A 16,704-nucleotide genomic window follows, 5' to 3' on the forward strand; every position below is an offset into this window, starting at 1 on the left:
ATCCACTGTACATTGAATACCTTTCTCTTCTCCACTTTTGGGAGACTCTAAATGTGAACCAAGACCTAAAGAAGAAAACAACATTTATTAGGCACCTACTATGTGCCAGGCACTAGATTAAGCACTTTACAAATATCTCAGTTGATGTCCACAAGTCTAGTAGATAAGTGTTGTTATTATCCCCATTTCACAATTGAAGAATTTGAGATTATATGTGACTTGTCTGGGTCTCACAGCTATGTCTGAGGTAGAATTTAACTCAGGTCTTCCTGAGTCCAGGCCTGGTGCTCTATCCATTTTTTCTCACCTAGATGCTCCAGGCACTTCGCTTTTAAGTATTTTCCCCTGGGGATATGGAGTGGAGGTGTGAGGACCGCTTAGTAGGGAGAGAAAGGATTAAGCAAACACTAATTGCTTCCTTCCCTCTGCACCGGCAATTGCTATTATTGTTATAACTCAAGTCTGAGTCCCTTAGCATTGGAGTTACCAAAAAGGATTCTGGTTACTCTGAACTTCAAGCAGACATGCTTGTATGTTCTTCTTCTTCCTTCTTCTCCTTCTTCTTCTATCATAGTTTTTCTTTACCAGATAGATGCATGGGTAATTTTACAACATTGACAATTGCCAAACCTTTTGTTCTAATTTTTCCCCTCCTCCCCCCAAGGTTGACCAATACATGTTAAATATGTTAAAGTATAAATTAAATACAATATATGTATACATGACCAAACAGTTATTTTGCTGTACAAAAAGAATTGGACTTTGAAATAGTGCACAATTAGCCTGTGAAGGAAATAAAAAATTCAGAGGGATTGGGAATTCTATGTAGTGGTTCTTAGTCGTCTCCCAGAGTTCTTTCATTGGGTGTGGCTGGTTCAGTTCATTACTGCTCTGTTGGAACTGATTTGGTTCATCTCATTGTTGAAGAGAGCCACGGCCATCAGAATCCATCCTCATACAGTATTGTTGAAGTGTATAATGATCTTCTGGTTCCGCTCGTTTCACTCATCATCAGTTCATGTAAGTCTCTCCAGGCCTCTCTGTATTCCTCCTGCTGGTCATTTCTTACAGAGCAATAATATTCCATAACCTTCATATACCACAATTTATTCATCCATTCTCCAATGGATGGACATCCATTCATCTTCCAGTTTCTAGCCACTATGAAAAGAGCTGCCACAAACATTTTGGCACATACAGGTCCCTTTCCCTTCTTTCATGCTTGTATCTTCTAACAAATCATTTCTGATACCTGGGCTAATATCCAAAATGGCTTTTGTCTTCTCCAGAAGTCACTTCTCCTTTGGTTACTTTCAAGAGGGAAAGACAGGAAGAACAGAAAGAAGTGATCAGGGTGGCATAGTGGGTAGACCATTGCACAGGGAGTTGCCAGGACTTGAATTCAAATCCTGCTTCAGACACTTTCTTGGTTGCACAATACTGGGGAAGTCATTTAATTTGTCTTGTTTTGAGGATCATATGTGATAATATTTGCAAAGTTCTTTGCAAACCCTCAAGCCTGGGTGAACGCTCGGTAAAACGGGTCTGGGCAACCCTATGTGGAGGGACACAGGTGCCTTTCTGTGTCTTCTTCCCTGACCCTTGCCTTACGGCCATCACCCCCCCCCATCTGTCACTGTCCAGATCCAAGCTTCTTGAACTCTGGGTCTCCATCTCATGTGGGGGTCACTTAACTGAATGTGGGGAACTCGAAAAATTCGGCAACAGTAGAAGGTATCGAACATTCCACCAAGATTTAATTCTTTACGTAAAAGTAAACAAGTCCATGTATCTCATTAGTACGGAAATTTGCTTTCATCTGTAATAAAGGGTAAAATTACATGCTTACCAAAGAATTGTTTTAAAACACATTTCTCTATTATTTCTTTATTATTTATTATAAGTAAATGGTTGATTTGGATAGCCATTTTATATACCCGGGGAGAGAAGAGGGGTCACCGTTCTCTTTCCCCGCCCCCCCTTCCTCCCGGGCCTGCGAACTTGCCGCTACTTCCCAAGAAAAGACTAGGGCGGACCCTCGACCCGCCCAGTCCCCACTGCCGGCCCTACAGCCCCAGCAGGCCACGCCCTCGGCGTTCCCCGGACGCGATTCGGGGCCCCTGGGCGGCGGCCTCAGAGACGCCGGCGTTCCCCTCGGCCGTCGTCTGCGTCGCTACGTCGCGCTCTCCAGATTGGCTGAGCCCTGGAGGGGCAGGCATACAAAGAAGGCGCTGATTGGGCGGCGGGGAAGCCCAATAGGGGTGCGGCACCGGTTTTGAAAGCGAGGCTGGGGACCACTAGTGCAGTGGAGGTGCTGGGGTTCGGACTTCTTTTGCTCTTCCAACGCGGCAAAGAGATCAGCGAGTAGCCATGGTAACTTCTCTCCCGGGGCCTAGCCCTCCGAACCTTCCTCAGATCCAGGGGAGAGCCGATCGTGGGCCCTAACCTTCCCTACTCGGGCGCCCGGGGCCTGGATTCCAGTTTTTCCTCAGCGGCGGAGCTGTGTGCGCCGCATGGGGGGGGGGAGGGGGGGCTTTCCCGCCCTAGGCGTCGAGTCCCTCAGGAGACACTAGGCCCGGGAGCAATTGTTGGGTGGGTGAGGGGCGGGGCAGTGCTGGGAGTACCTGAGCGTGCTCCCACTCTCCTTCCTTCCCCCTAACGAGCTCAGTATTCCGCTTCCGCTCCCTCTCCCGCTTCCGCTCCCTAACACGCTCCGTATCCAGCTCCCATTCTCGCTTCTACCCCCTATCCCACTCCCGTTCTTGATCCCAGTCAGGATTGATGGGGTGGCCTTGGGGATATCCGGAGAAGGGAGGGGCTTGAGGCTGGACCTTCGGTGGGAACCACCTGGGATGATCCTCCAGCACTTACTAATTGATCTCTATGTAATTGTGTTCTTTCCCTCTTCAGCAATCTCCCAACAACACTCTGGGCTATAGGGCTAGCTTTGCCGAAGAGGCCAACATCATCTCGGAGCAACTCCAAGGCCAAGAGGCAGCAGATATATCCACCATAGAGGCCGAGGTCCCACCTCCCGAGCTGGATTCCTCTGATTCTTTGCTGGCTTCAGCAGCTGTCATGGAGAGCCCAGAGCAGCAGCCCATGGACAACCCGTCCACGCCCCCTACTCCAGAGCAGCAGGAGCTTAGCCCAGTAATCGCTGCTACCCCGAGCCTTCTGTTTCTCGAGGATCCGCCAGCTTCGGAGGAGGCTGTCAGCCCTGTCGACTCAGACAGATGGCAACTTAATGTGACCATGGAGCTCTGCAACATGTCCCCTGATGGCATCCAGGCTGGTGATCCCAGTATTGCCACCCCCCAGCCGAGCGCCGAGCTAAATCAAACCTGTGTGCTTAGTACAGCTAGTCCTCCCCTTGAAATAGCTCAGGCAGAAGGCAGCCAGACCCCAGATGATGGAACCAGTGGAGAAGGGCCCCTGTTGACCCCCCAGGATCTCTCTGAGATACCCATGGATAAGACTTTCTTATTTAGCCAGTCTACCTTTGTGACCTCCACTCCACATGGAGCTTCAGGAGGGTTGAAGCTGCTCAAAGCAGCACCTGCTTTTTCCTTCCCGGACAACCCCCCAATTCGGGAAACCCCCAGTTTAGTCAAGGTAGAACAGCCCAGTTCCAGACGTGCCTCCCATGCGGTTCTCCCAGCTGCAGGCAGTCCACCCAAGGTCACTGCCAAAAGTGGCCCTTTGGGGAAGGTAGTGCAAGAGAAGAGATCCCTGGGTGGGGCCTCTGTAGCTATTTCCAGGAGAGGGCATCAGACCCTTCCTCTGCCCGGGCAGAAGAGATGGTCAGCTGTCCCCTACAAAGCCTCTGCCTTGCCTGTCCTGCTCAAATCCAGAAGGGAACCCTTAGCACCTCCGGGACCTCGGCAGCCAAAAGGCAGGACCATCGACACCACCAAGATGAAAGAAACAGAGCCAGCAGCCAAAGCAGGGAACAATCCACCCTCAACTGCCAAGGTATCTCAGGTGAATAAGCTGCCCATTCCTGATACACACGTTTTATCCCGGACATTTGTGGCTCCGAGGGCAAAGGTCAGCCTTTTGCATGGTTACTGACAGCCTGACAAGTTACAAGTAGAAAAGGGGGAGACGCTGGCCCTCTGAATAATGCCTCCCATCAGATCAGTGTTTCTCCCCTTCCCCGTCCCCAAACCAGTCACACTACAAGTTCACTGGGAAGGCTTGGGCCTCCAGGCACAATCCTGCTCTGCTGTCAAGTCATGGCCTTTGCCCTCCCTGTAAGGACATCAGATTGTCCACTTTCTGTCTGGTCCTGTGCTGATCACTTCTCCCTCCTGGGGTAGTTGAGGCAAGAGCCGTAGATAAGGGCTGAGTCCTCCCTACCGTGTGCCCTTGCCCCATCTGTAGCCAGTGATCCAACTGAACAAAATCAGTTAAAACAATAGGGGTGTGTGTGTATTTCAGCTCCTGCGCAGCAAATCAGTGCCCCCTCGATTCTCCTTGCATCAGAGAGGCCCCACTACTCGAGACCCTAAGGTCAAGGACCCCCAGGTACCTCGGAATTTGAAGCCCTTGGCTCCCAACCAGAGCACCCGATCCAGAGCTCCATCCAGGGCAGGTGAGTTTGGAAAAAGAGGATTCTTGAGAGAGGTCTTGGATACAGTCACCCCACAGGTTCTAGTCTCCTTTCCAGTACTTGCCAAGCCAGCTGAGCTTCCTTCAGTAACTAGGGCTATGAGCCCAGCAAGCTAGGCCCTACATGGCTACCTACTGACTATGGAGAGCTCAGACAAGTCCAACCCCCTGCAGCTTGGGGCACACAACTGGACCTGTGCCCAGGGCTGCCTCTAGCTGCAGCCTTGCTAAGTCTCTTAGCCCCTCAAAGATGGTCAGAGCCAGAGCCTGACACGCCAGCAGGGGGCAACACTGATCCAGCAGCTGTGATCCCACAGGGTTTGGATCCTTTCTGTTTCAGATGATCAACCCTCCAGGCAGGAAAGGAAGTCCCAGTCTTCTTTAGGGCAGTCATGCCCTCAGGTAATTGTGAATTGGCCTTCAAGCCAGTGGGTCCCTCCCTCTAGACCCAGATTTTTCCCAGTAGCAGCTTTGACAGTGGGGGTAGGGAGCTGGCTGGGCCTTCTGGGAAAGAGAGAAGTCTCATATGCGGCCACGTGAGACGGAGCGTGGGCTGAGAGGCCGTGGTGGACGGAGCCAGCGACCCTGGACAAGGCAGCCCGCCCGAGCTTTTGTCTCCTCACCTGTAAGATGGGCACCATGGTAACTACTGTTATGAGAATGAAATAAGGTAATGGATGGAAAGCGTTTTCTAAACCTCTAAAGCAGCGCACACACACACATACGCGTGCACACACACACACAGAAGCTTAGTGTTAGCTCTGTCACCTCTGTGCCCTTTTTCCCAAAGGAGACGATCAGGACCCTTGTTCTCCTGGGCAGGGACGGTGGTTGGTTTGGGTTACAGGGTGGCTGAAGTATTTTAACCTCTTTTTTGTGGTATCTTTTGGGACAGTGCGTTGTGCTGCAGAAACAAGTGGAGGATCTCAAAAGCCAGCTAGGTATGAGGGGGAGAGCGGGGCAGGGGCAGGCGCCCGCAGGCAGGGCTGCCCGGTCATCCTTGGCAGCCAATCCCTCAGCACCCTTTTTGGCATAAGGCCAATATCCTAGAGTTGGGAGGCAGGTCGCCCCTGCCACGCGGGAGGGAGAAGTTAGGGCCTTGTTTCTGTGTAGCTGGACGGAAGCTGAGCCACATGGAGAATATGATGGGAAGAGGACCTAAGTGAAGACACCACAGTAGGGGCCAGAATCAAGGCCGAGGGCAGACCTGCTGCTGCTTGCTCTCCTTCACAATTCTTCCCAGCTTTCTTTAGCTTTCTGAGCCCCAGGAAAGCTTGAGTAGGGGAGGATGGCATTGGGCAGATACCAAAAGGCCGGGGGGTGAGTCCTGCTTTCCAGGGCCTGACAAATGCCCTTTTATTCCAGCTGCCTTGCAGTGCCTCAGTGGGGAGCTCCAGGGCCGTCGAGGTTTGTAGCCGGGGGCACGGATGGAGGTCGGCTGGGGGCTGGAGCAGGATGGGAGATGTGGAGACTCCTTTTGCTCACTTATTTCTTCTCTTCTTCCATTGGTTTTGTTTGACAGGCGGAGTTCAGGATTCACCCACAGCAAACACAGGGGGCACCACCTGAATGCCAGGCCCCCCCCCCCCTTCCCCGACTCCAGGGCCCTCTTATCCCAAGAAGGGCCCTATTACAGAGTTTTTCCAGGTTCTTGTTATTTTCCTTAACTCCACCCTGACCCTGTTCCCCACCCTAGACCATTGGAGCTAATAAGCACACGAGTGGGGATCTACCAGTTCTGTTTGGAGGGGTTGGCTGAGGCCGGGTTTTATTGAGAGGCCTCATCACTGTGGGATGATAGCTCAGTGACCTCCAGCCACTCTGCCGAGTGGCTGTTCCCCCATCCTTAGTTGGGATCTCACTACCCCACGGGACATGTGACCGAAGCTTCTGGGGCTAGGTTAGCTCCCCAAGAGCTCGAGACTCCCTCCGTCTTGTTGGAGGGGCCCCTGATCTGCGTGAGGGCAGGGGAGTAACCGGTGCTTCTGTCTTGTCAAAGGCAAGATCTCTTTAGGGCCAGGCAGCTGCATGAAGGTTTTAGAGAGGTTCAGGCAAGAGAAAGACACCCTTTTAGAAGGTTGAGAAACATGGGATGGATGGTGATTACTGTTCAATTTAAATCTACACCGTCAGAGCACAAAAATCTTCTATACGATCCTCTCCGCATACAAAAATGTCCATGTTACTTATGTTTAAGAATAAAGTGTTAAAAAAAAAAAAAAGTCTCCTGCATATGTTTGTACTTCAGGACCATTAGCCTAATTTAACCTGAGGCCTAGTGGAACCCCTGGCACCCCTCCCAAGTGGCAGCCCCCGTTCTTCCCAACTTCTGTCTTCTCTAGCCTTGTGCTCGCCAGCCAGCCTGTCCCAAGCTCCCATTGTGGGCGCTCTCCCAGCCAGTCCTCTGGATCCAAAACCATTTTGATTAATGCTAGAAAACCTTTGTTCTCGATTGTGAGGGCAGGTTCTCCAGGCGGCAGATATATTGGGAAATGAAATGATGGGGGGGAAATGAGAGCAGTAATTGTTTTTAATCGGCTAAGAATGTGTGCTGGGGCTTCTCGTCCCCCTGCACCCTCGGTAACCTCATTATCGGGCATCTCCTTTTGCATCTGACTCCCAGGTCTAAGCCACGGCCCCCATCTCTAGCCAAGGAGGGAAAATTCCCCACTGGACATCTGCGGGCGTTTCAACCTCAATGTATTAAAAAAAATAACTCCCCCCCCCAAAAAAAAAAAAAAAACAACACTCCTGTCTGGTTTTTCTAAAGGGAACCAGCATCCTCTGTCACCCAGGCTTGGGACCATGGGGTCATTTGCTGTTCCCTGTTCCCACTCATGTTTAGTTGATTCTGGTAAATGGATGATAAAGTGTTTTTTAAGTACGGGTGTTTTGGGGGGCTGTGGAAAAGACAGGACAGATCTAGGGGAGCAAGCTGGTGCTCACCTTGAGGGCGCTGCCATTTGAATTGGAGAAGATCCCACCTAAAGGGAACTGGAGTGATCTGGAAGGGCCAACCCCTGGCAAGAGTTCCCTGGGCAGAAACTGTATTCCAGGGTCTGGATCCAAGGTTCTGAGGGAGGGGGATGAGGAGGGGGCGGGCATGGGTGAGCAGGAGAGCTGTAGGAAGTCACAGGGACACGGGGGCAAAGTCACAGTGAGGATGAGGGGAGCTGGAAGGGTACAGGAGCCTGGCATTCCCCTATCCCCCCTCCACACACACTCGCAGTGGGCAAGCCTGGGCCTGGCTTCCTGATGTGGGAGGCATTTGTCGGGAGAGTCTGGTGGCTCACTGGGTGGCGATGCAGAGCTGCCATGACTGCTGGGAGTCAGAGTGCCAACAAGAGGCACGGGCCTCTCCTTAAGGCAACTGAAGATAGGGCCCAATGCCCCCAACACCTCTCACCACCCTTCCTTTCTCCCTCCCTCCATCCTTCCCACTCTTCCTCCTCTCTCCCTACATTTTCCTTCCTTCCTTTCTCCCTTCCAGTTTTCTTCCCTCCCTCTCTCCCTCTCCCCTCAGCAGTCTCTGGGATAGCCCTGGTGGTTGAGGTTGATGGCCTTCTGTACAGAGGCCATCTTATGGATGCAACAGCTAGAGCTCTGGGCCTTCCCATTTGACTTCAGACCCCTCCTAGCTGTGCAATCGCAGGCAAGTCACTTCAGCTCTGTTTGCCTCAGTTTCCTCAAGTGCAAAATGTGGCTCATAGTGGTTGTGAGGGTACTTAGCAGACTGGCCCCTAGGGGGTACTCTATAGATGGGAACATGGAGGGGCATCAGGTGGGCAGGCCAGTGCTCCAAGAATCAGGCAGCATTTATTAAGCGCCCACTAGGTGCTGGCCCCTGTGCCGAGTGCTGGGGAGACAGAGAGCGGTTCAAACCCCTCCCCTCAGGGAGCTCCCAATCCAATGGAGGAGACAACATGGACACAGATCTACACAAAGCAAGCTCCGAGAGGGACAAACGGGAAACCAAGACCAGAAGGGAGGCCCCGGAAGGGGCAGGTACTGCCGGCAGCTTTCTGCAAATTATGGTTCCCAAAGGAAGCCGGGGAGCTCAGTAGTCATGGCGGAAGAGGGCGAGCAGCCATCCCAGAGCCTGGAGACAGAAGGCCTCGTTCAGGGAACGGCCAGGTGAGGCCGGCGCTGCCGGATTGACTAGTCTAGCTGGAATCCCAGGATCCAAACCAGGGGCCCGGGGGGGATCAAAGGAAGGGGGTGTAGCCAAGGGCTGCTCCAAAGGTGCCATGCACAGGCCTTGGATGTTGGGGGTGAGGGTGAGGAGTCTAGAATGACGCTTAGGAGGTGAGACTAGGCTGGGGGGGGGGGGCTGAGGGTGGTCTCCACGGTAATGGAGAAAGGGCAGGGCAGAGGGAAAGAGAATGAGTTTTGGACGGATTGAGTTGAAAATGTCCACTGGCCATTCAGTTTGAGGCATCCAGGAAGCAGTTGGAGGGGTGGGGCGGGGATCCTGGGGCACACTGGGTAGGTCCTCAGCACAGAGAGGGTCCTTAAATCCAAGGGAGCCCAGGAGATCTCCCCACGGTATAGAGAGAAGGGCAGAGGGCCCCTGTGCTTAGAGGGCAGGATCTGGAAGAGGACCCAGCAAAGGAGACCGAGGAGGAGTGGTCAGAGAGAGAGGAGGAGAACCGGGACAGAGACAGAAGGGTGTCCCATCAACCTAGAGGGAAGAGGGATCCAGGAAGAGAGGGTGACCCGGTGCCAAGAGCTGCTGAAAGGGAGGACTAAGAACAGGACTCTGGAGCTGGCGGGATCATGAGGAGCTTTGGCGAGAGCGTTTCAGTGGAACGCTGATGAGGTTGGACTGAGAAAGTGGAGGACCCTCCCGAAGGTGGCCTTTTGGAGTAGGGCAGGGAGACCCAAAGGCCCAGGGGGACAGATCTCCTTGGGATCAGCTCCTCAGTCTGTGCGTCAGATCATTCCATCCCCGCCCTCCCCGCGTCGGGAAGGCTTCACTTTGAATCTGCCTGCAAACCCCTCCTAGTTATGTGATCCCAGGCGAGTCACCCTGTGCCTCAGTTTCTCATCTGTAAAACTGGAATAATAATAAGATGTATCTCCCGGGCATTTCGTGAGAATGCTTAGCAAATCTGGAAGGCCCACATGAACACCAGAGCCACTGCTCCCATCGTTTGTACACTGGACTGGGGTGGCGGCGGGGGCTGCCCCAGCAACTTCAAGGACCCTGCCTCTGGGCAGAGCCCAGCTTTCAGGCCTCCACCCCTTTCCCCAGGCCAGACCTCTGGCTTCAGTTCGTGGAGTCATCCTCAGCTCCCTCGCCCACAGATCTCCCCTGTGCCAGGACCTGGTGCAGACGCTCGTCATCTCACAGCTGGACCGCTGCAAAAACTGCTGCCCAGGTCTCCCCCCATGTCGGGGCCATCCTCCAGCAAGCCATGCGAGCTATCTTCCCTCTGGCTAGCTCCCTCTGCTGGAAAACGGACTCCACTACATTTCCCCTTGGATTTCCCCATGGCTCTTTTGGCCGGGATCTTTATTAGTAATGGGTGAGAGCTGGGCCTCGCTCTTCCCTTCTGCTCCATGGGCCATGGTCATCCATCTCCCACATTGCAAGGCTAGAAGATGCTGCCCAAGGCGGTGGGCAAGGTGCTGGACCTGCGGGCGCTGCCCTCGCCCCTGGCTACCAGTCCCCACCAGACCCTCCCTCAGAGAAGGTTCCCCCCCCATGGCTCTGGGGTCAGGCCCCCCCCCCCCCCACACACACACACGGCTAAACTAGCAAGTCCCCGAGGCCACGTGGGGTCAAGGCCAAACTTGTCAGCCACGTTGTCCTGGCCTTTTGTTCTACACAATCCAGAGCGTAATAGCATCCAGCTCCCAGCATCGTTTAAAAAGGAAATGTGATTCTCTTTATGGCGCACTTAGCAGGGTATGGACACTCAATAAATTAAGGCCTGCCCTTCCCTCCACCCCTGGGGCTGACACCCAGGCAACCTGGAATTATGGCTCTTTCATCGGCAGCCACGAAGGCCACATCGTGGAGCCCTTAGATCTTACTCAGGCATCCAAGGTACCCAGATCATCCACTGGATCCCCGGCCACAGCCAGCCACCTGGCCCCCAGTCCCGCCACGACGCAAAGGGAACGAGGCTGGCGACCTGGTGCAGCAGTGGCTCACTTCAATCCACCTGCGACTCAAGACAGAACCCGAGGGATGAACTGAGCTCATTCACACCAAGCCGGAGGAGAAACTGAGTTCACACAAAGCTATCTGCAGCCAGGGAAGAATGATTTGCTCAACTTTACCCGGCCCGGAAGGGGCCCGACCAGATCAAGAGCCCAGCTCCAAGCTTGCACTTGTCCTGCTCTGTCACACTAGGAACGATAGCGTGACGTTCCCTTGGAAAACTAACCCCAGGCCAGTCCCCTCACCCGCCCCCAGTGATTCAGGTGTGGTCCATCACTGTCATTGCCTTTCTCTCCACTCCCGCCTCGGCTAACCTTAGTCCCTGCATGGGGAGAGCCTCCTCGAGCAGCGTCCAGGGCATCTGGCTGGAAGAAAATGTGCTCGAGCCGGGGACTTCCCGAGCAAGCCGACAATCCAGGGGCCGGCTCTCCAGAAGATCGGCAGCCGGGACTCATCTGGGCCAAATCATTCCTGGGCTCCCAATCAAGACCCAGCTGATCCCAATCTCCAAAGGAGTTTTGGAAGGCCCTTTACCTGAACAAGTCCTCTTCCGGATTAGCTTCCCCCGCCCCTCATGTGGAGGGGAAGTCCCTAGGTGCGGCGGTGGAAGCTCCGCCTCAAGTTCAATCTGGCTTCCCATCAGTCAGGCCCAAGTGTTTAACTTCCAAGCCGTGGCTGGGGCTGCCGTGAGCACCCAATGGTCCTGTTTGAAAACAGCACTTAACCAAGGGCCTGGCACACGTGGGTCTAGGACATTTGTTCCCGTCCCCTTTGCAACGACGCAGCCCATAGCAGGGCAGACCTTTGGGGCAAGGCTTCCTGGCACCGGGAATAGCTTCCCTTCTGTAGGGGGATAGTAGAAGACTCTCGGAGGCCCAGATGAGGAAGGCAGGCAAAGGGAGATGTTCCAAAGGCTAGGGAGGAGGGGAAGAGGACATGTTTATTGGCACCAGAGGACCCATGGGAAGCCCAAGAATTGACCACAGTAAGGTTGGCCGATGATCAAAATGAAAAATGGGGGTCCTCAATGAGAGCCCCCAGGGAGGCTTTTTCAGGCAAATCTTCATTTCCTTCCACGCTGATGTTGACTTCTTGGAGATGGGACATTGCTCAACCTGCCCTTCAAGTGGCCAGAGGCCTCTAACCCTGACTGACAATCAATGCCATTTCCCAGCTATTTGGTCCATAGTCTCGGGCACACCCTGGTGGCAATGAGAACTTTGAATTGCATTCCCAGCTGATTGGCCATCCTCCTGGCACCTTTATTAATAAGCATCCTTTATGGCGGGCCTCCATCAACTCCAGAAACCTAGCCGGTCCCTGGAATAAACACAATCCTCTGAAAAGAATAAACAAATATTCTCTTTGACGGACCTCCTCCAATAGAGCATCCCTATAGCCGAGAAAGGCTGCTCAGGCTCAAGGGGCATGGATCAAATGAGACTATTTAGCATGGGCCTTCTTTGTTCCCAGCCTATAAAAACCCTTTACAGGAAAGAGGCAGAGCTCAGGAGGACCAATGTCTGGATAGCCGGGACTCGGGTCCTCAAAGGGTGCCTATGTGTTGTTACATGTCACTTATTGTCTGTTTCTCATGCCGTCTTAGTGATCAGTGCATCTCTTAAGGGCACATTACTTTTATGCTATTTTTCCTCTTAAGTCAAGGTTCTGAGCAGTAATAACCTTGTCCCCACCCTCTGGAAGACCATGGCAAATTCTAAACCCAGATTAATCCCACAGGGGTGTAGAAGCAGCAGGCACTAGACCATTCAGGACTCCAGACCATGCAAGAAAAATCAGCCCTTGCCCCATTCTGCAAGTGCACCTCAAATCTGGCCCAGTCCCCAAAGCCTGAATCGGCCGGCTCCCATCCAGTGAGACAAGGGGAGCGCTTCTCTCTCAACCCAAAGGCTGCTCACCCCTGGCTGCCGGCTCCTCTGGCGTCCTAGAGGAAGAGAGCAAAAATGAAAACAGACGGGAGGAAACACCTTGTGACATCTTTATTTGGCCAGAGAAAATACAAGGTAATGTGCCGACGTCATTCACCCGTTGCACTGTTTGGCCGCCAACCTCTTGTCTCTCTCTTCAGCGATGGTGAGGCGGATGCCCTTGCCTCGGGGCAGAGATATCCAAGGCTTGTTACCCTGGAGGTGAATCCGACCGGGCAGCGATCAGCAAACACCCTGTACCTCCCAAAGGCCAGGCCCAGATCGGAGCCATCTGGAAGGTGTCCCCAAAAGCCGAGCCAGCCCTCAGAGCCCAAAGAGAAGGGCCACGCAGCAGTGACCACCAACTCAAACCCCCAGGCAGTCAACTGGAGGACTGAAACCTATCTCCTGGAGGACTGGCCCCTCTCTGGCCAAGAACCTCTGGGGCAGCACTCCAGTGTCTCAGGGCAGGCCCCCAGCCTTTCTCTCACCAAGCTAGAGAAAAAAGGACAAGCTGGACTCACTTTGCCAATAATGAAAATGTTGGAAAGCCTGGTGGCGAAGCTGTTGCCGTTGGCATCCTTCACGTGGACCACATCAAAGGAGCCTGGATGTTTCTCCCTGTTGGTGACCACCCCAATCCGACCCAAGTTGGCTCCACCGGTGACCATGCAGAGATTCCCTGGGCAGAAAGGACAGTGGGAGCTTCAGGGGTGAGGAGAATCAGAACCTGGGATCGTGGGGCAGTAAGGGGGCACATCTCAAGGTGAATCTAGTTTAGGTCTTTGGGGAAGGCTAAAAAGTCTTGACACCAGAGACCTGAAGGTTGGGGGCAGGAAATGGACCGATGTGAAGTCAGGACTTTTTCAAGTTACCCACCCCGCCCAACACCTCACACTTCCCCTTTGAGGATTTGGGATCCCATTTCCTTGGCTGTTGCCCCAATCTGCATTATAGTCCACTGCCTGGCAACCCTCCCAACTAGATGCCTGACTCCACTTTTGGATGCCCCCCCCATTAATGCCGTGACCCCCCAAAGAGCTGGGTGGCAAGCCCCGATACATGCAGTGTCCCTGTACCGGTATCAAACTTGATGAAATCTGTGATCTTGCCAGTCTCCAGATCGATCTGAACGGTATCATTGACTTTGATGAGTGGATCGGGATAGCGGATGGTGCGGGCATCATGGGTCACCAGATGGGGGATGGCCTTGGTGCCCACAAAGGTCTTTCTCACTTTGCACAGCTTATACTGCGGAGGCAGGAAGAACCATGAGTCATCGGAAGCCCAGCTGCGTGTTGATGACAGACTCGGCGCCTCACTGGGACGAAGCATGGCCAGGCCCTCCCAGTTTGGTCTACGAGCCCCAAGAACACGAGAGCGAGGGCCCCTGGGCCTTAAGGCGATGGGGACCAACTGCCAGGAATTAACATGCCTCTTCCAAATCAGAGTATGTCATGCTCTGTCCTCTCCCTGCCTCCTCCTCCTTCACCCCTTGCAACCCAGGGCCCCCTCCCACAGTCCCCTTTATTTAGAAATCACTCAAGGTTTAAATCTATACCTGATCCCCACCCTTCCCCAAGGGCCACAGATAATTCCAACCTGACCTCCAGCTCTGGCTCCCCATGTCGGCCATCTCCTTGCACCCCCTGGCCCCCAGCTCTACTACAAATCATCTCCCTTCTGGATCACAGACAGGAAGTCCGCCTTCCCCACTTGGGGGGGGGGGGGGCGGGCCCTTGTGAGCGCTTCACATTCACCTTTGCCTCCTCAGCTGTGATGCGATGAACGGCAAAGCGGCCCTTGGTATCGTAAACCAGACGGAAATTCTCACCAGTCTTCTCGATGCTGATGACATCTGATTTCAACCAATTGTGACAGTTAGAAGGGGGCCAGGGAACCCTGTCAACAAACAGGAAGCCTCACGAGCAAGAGAGGGGCCCCATTCGGGGGAGCCCGGGCCGCACTCCCACCTCCGGTTTCCATCTACTCACCCATGAAGCCAACGGGATAGGTGGTGTCCGTGCGGACCTTGCTGTCAATCTTGATAAACCGCTGCATGCAGATTTTCTTAACTTCATCTCCGGTCAGGGCATACTTGAGCCGATTGCGGAGGAAGATGATGAGAGGAAGGCACTCTCTCAGCTTGTGGGGGCCTGTGGATGGTCTGGGAGCCTGGGGAGTAAATGTCACATTTGAGCTCCCATGGTGAGCACAGAATGTCTCACAAAGTCTTCTGTTTCTTTTTTTGAGGCAACTGGGGTCAAGTGACTTGCCCAGGGTCACACAGCTAGGAAGTGTTAAGTGTCTGAGAGCAGATTCGAACTCAGGTCCTTCTGAGTCCCACAAAGTTTGAATGAAGTATTAAGCTTTCATGGCTTAAAACAGCTCTAAGACTGGGTGTCCCGTGTGTACACCTACAAGTGCTAGACCAGGGTGACCCAAAAGAAAAGTGCTGTTATCCACATTTCCTTGGGTACCCCCCCTAAGGAGCTACAACTGCCCTGGACTCCCAGGTCGCCCATATGCTCCTATGTCTATTACAGAAACTGTCAGTTGAAGGTGACCCAAGATGCCCTGCTGGAAGGTGGAACAAGACAGCAAGGGGGGAGGCGCAGGTGGGAAGATGGAGGCTGGAGCATTTGGGGGCAGGCTCGTCCAAGGAACCCGGATTTGACCCTTTGGACTCACTTTTCGCTTTGCCTTCATGGCTACCCCAAGAACGTTTGACATCAAGAGACAGACGTCCAAGTGCCACGGCCAGGATCACTGCCGACCCTCCCTCCTCCATCTCTGACCTCCTCCGGCAGAGCTGTCACTTAACGGTTTGGGCAGGGCTCCTCCTCGGCCCCCTGACCCGGATCGGGCCGGCCCAGTGCCCGAGGCTTACTCACAAACACGCCGGTCAGCTTGTCCAGCATCCAGTGCTTGGGGGCGGCCACGCGCTTCAGGTGTTTCTTGGGTCCACGAGCCTGCGGACAAACCGCAGCGGGTCAGGAGGCAGGGACCCCGAGACTCCCGCGCTCCGCCCCCGGGGAACCCAAGGCGGGGATATGCGGAAAGTAGTGTGGGCCGGCCCCGTGCCTCCGAGCGGCTTTCACCCTTGGGCCCCGCCGCCCCCTCCCTGCCCGGCCGCTCTGAGGGCCCGCCAGCCCGGGGGATGGAGGACGATTGGAGCTGGGCCGGCCCAAGGTGGAGAAGGGAGACCTACCATCGCGGCGACGAGTCGGGGAAAAGGGCTCGCAGCTTCCGGTGAACCAAGGAAATAGGCGAGGGCTGGGGCACGTTAAGGCCCGCCCCTTCCGGCGAGCGGCAGGGCTGAGCGCACTGCTCTGCCGCCCCCTGCTGTTCGGAGGCCACCAGGCACCTGGCGGCGCCAACTGGGCGGGGCTACGGGACGGTCCGGCCCCAAAGCCCCTCCCTCCTGCCGTCGGGAGGGCAAAGTGCCCGCCTAAGGTGAGGAGAGGGGCGCCGTCAGGGCGAGGCCTGTGAGGCACGGGCGCGGACGGCCGTCTCTGCGAGGCAGGGTCCCCCCTCTCCCCACCTCCACTCCCATTCGGGCGCTGGCTTCTCTGTCCTAGTCTTGGCCCCAAGGGAGGAAGCCTTAAGGAGGTTAGAGCTGAGGCTGCCTTGGCTTGTGCCCTTCTCTGGGGATGGTCCAGGAGGCCGCGGGATCTGGAGAGCAGACCCGGCCCCTTCCTCCTGGGCTCTTGCAGCATCTATGGCTCCGTAGGGATTCAAACTCAGGGTGCTGCAGGGAGTGGACGTTAATGGGAAGGTAGAGGGCTGGAAGAGGCAGGAGGAGGAGCAGGAGCTGTGCCCCGGCAGCCGAGCCTCCTTTTGGGGCTCGGGTCGAAGCTTAGCCGGAGCCCCACTTCCCCTTTGGTCTTATAAACAACCCTCTGGCTGGGAGGTTCTAGGGTTTAAGGCTGCACTCAATGGGGGAGGGAACCTTAAGAGATCCCAGAATTCCACATGGAAGGCTGAAAGGGA

General features: G+C 54.5%; 2 protein-coding genes across 6 annotated transcripts; one reads left to right on the plus strand and one right to left on the minus strand.

Annotated features, from left to right (window-relative positions):
* The first annotated feature begins 2,233 nt into the window (after window positions 1-2,233).
* Window positions 2,234-6,836, plus strand: LOC141548235 (uncharacterized protein CXorf49-like). 4 transcript variants are annotated; one of them, XM_074276977.1, is made up of 7 exons: window positions 2,234-2,373; window positions 2,911-3,975; window positions 4,444-4,597; window positions 4,955-5,016; window positions 5,510-5,555; window positions 5,980-6,021; window positions 6,137-6,836. In XM_074276977.1, exons 1-7 carry the CDS (start codon window positions 2,371-2,373, stop codon window positions 6,181-6,183), a joined length of 1,419 nt encoding a protein of 472 aa, XP_074133078.1. In that variant the 5' UTR covers window positions 2,234-2,370; the 3' UTR covers window positions 6,184-6,836. The 4 variants fall into 4 exon arrangements, with proteins under 4 accessions (XP_074133078.1, XP_074133077.1, XP_074133075.1 ...); XM_074276974.1 differs by having other exon boundaries at window positions 2,250-2,373; window positions 2,911-3,984; XM_074276976.1 differs by lacking the exons at window positions 5,510-5,555; window positions 5,980-6,021; window positions 6,137-6,836 and having other exon boundaries at window positions 4,955-5,257.
* Window positions 6,837-12,768: 5,932 nt separating this feature from the next.
* Window positions 12,769-15,976, minus strand: RPS4X (ribosomal protein S4 X-linked). 2 transcript variants are annotated; one of them, XM_074278554.1, is made up of 7 exons: window positions 15,923-15,976; window positions 15,606-15,683; window positions 14,706-14,886; window positions 14,472-14,569; window positions 13,791-13,962; window positions 13,236-13,393; window positions 12,769-12,927 (listed from the first exon to the last, which is right to left on the minus strand). In XM_074278554.1, the coding sequence occupies exons 1-7, from the start codon at window positions 15,923-15,925 to the stop codon at window positions 12,826-12,828; spliced, it is 792 nt and encodes a 263-aa protein (XP_074134655.1). In that variant the 5' UTR covers window positions 15,926-15,976; the 3' UTR covers window positions 12,769-12,825. The 2 variants fall into 2 exon arrangements, with proteins under 2 accessions (XP_074134655.1, XP_074134656.1); XM_074278555.1 differs by lacking the exons at window positions 15,606-15,683; window positions 15,923-15,976 and adding an exon at window positions 15,403-15,435.
* Window positions 15,977-16,704: the final 728 nt, after the last annotated feature.

Source organism: Sminthopsis crassicaudata, chromosome X, assembly GCF_048593235.1.
Source record: "Sminthopsis crassicaudata isolate SCR6 chromosome X, ASM4859323v1, whole genome shotgun sequence".
Taxonomy (NCBI): Eukaryota; Metazoa; Chordata; class Mammalia; order Dasyuromorphia; family Dasyuridae; genus Sminthopsis; species Sminthopsis crassicaudata.

Coding starts and splice junctions, on each gene's coding strand:
- RPS4X (XM_074278554.1), bottom strand. Junction 13,963..14,471: donor TCACAGCTGAGGAGGCAAAG/GTGAATGTGAAG, acceptor CTGCCTCCGCAG/TATAAGCTGTGCAAAGTGAG. Junction 13,394..13,790: donor TTTCATCAAGTTTGATACCG/GTACAGGGACAC, acceptor CTTTCTGCCCAG/GGAATCTCTGCATGGTCACC.
- LOC141548235 (XM_074276973.1), top strand. Junction 3,985..4,443: donor CAACTGCCAAGGTATCTCAG/GTGAATAAGCTG, acceptor TGTGTATTTCAG/CTCCTGCGCAGCAAATCAGT. Junction 4,598..4,954: donor CAGAGCTCCATCCAGGGCAG/GTGAGTTTGGAA, acceptor TTTCTGTTTCAG/ATGATCAACCCTCCAGGCAG.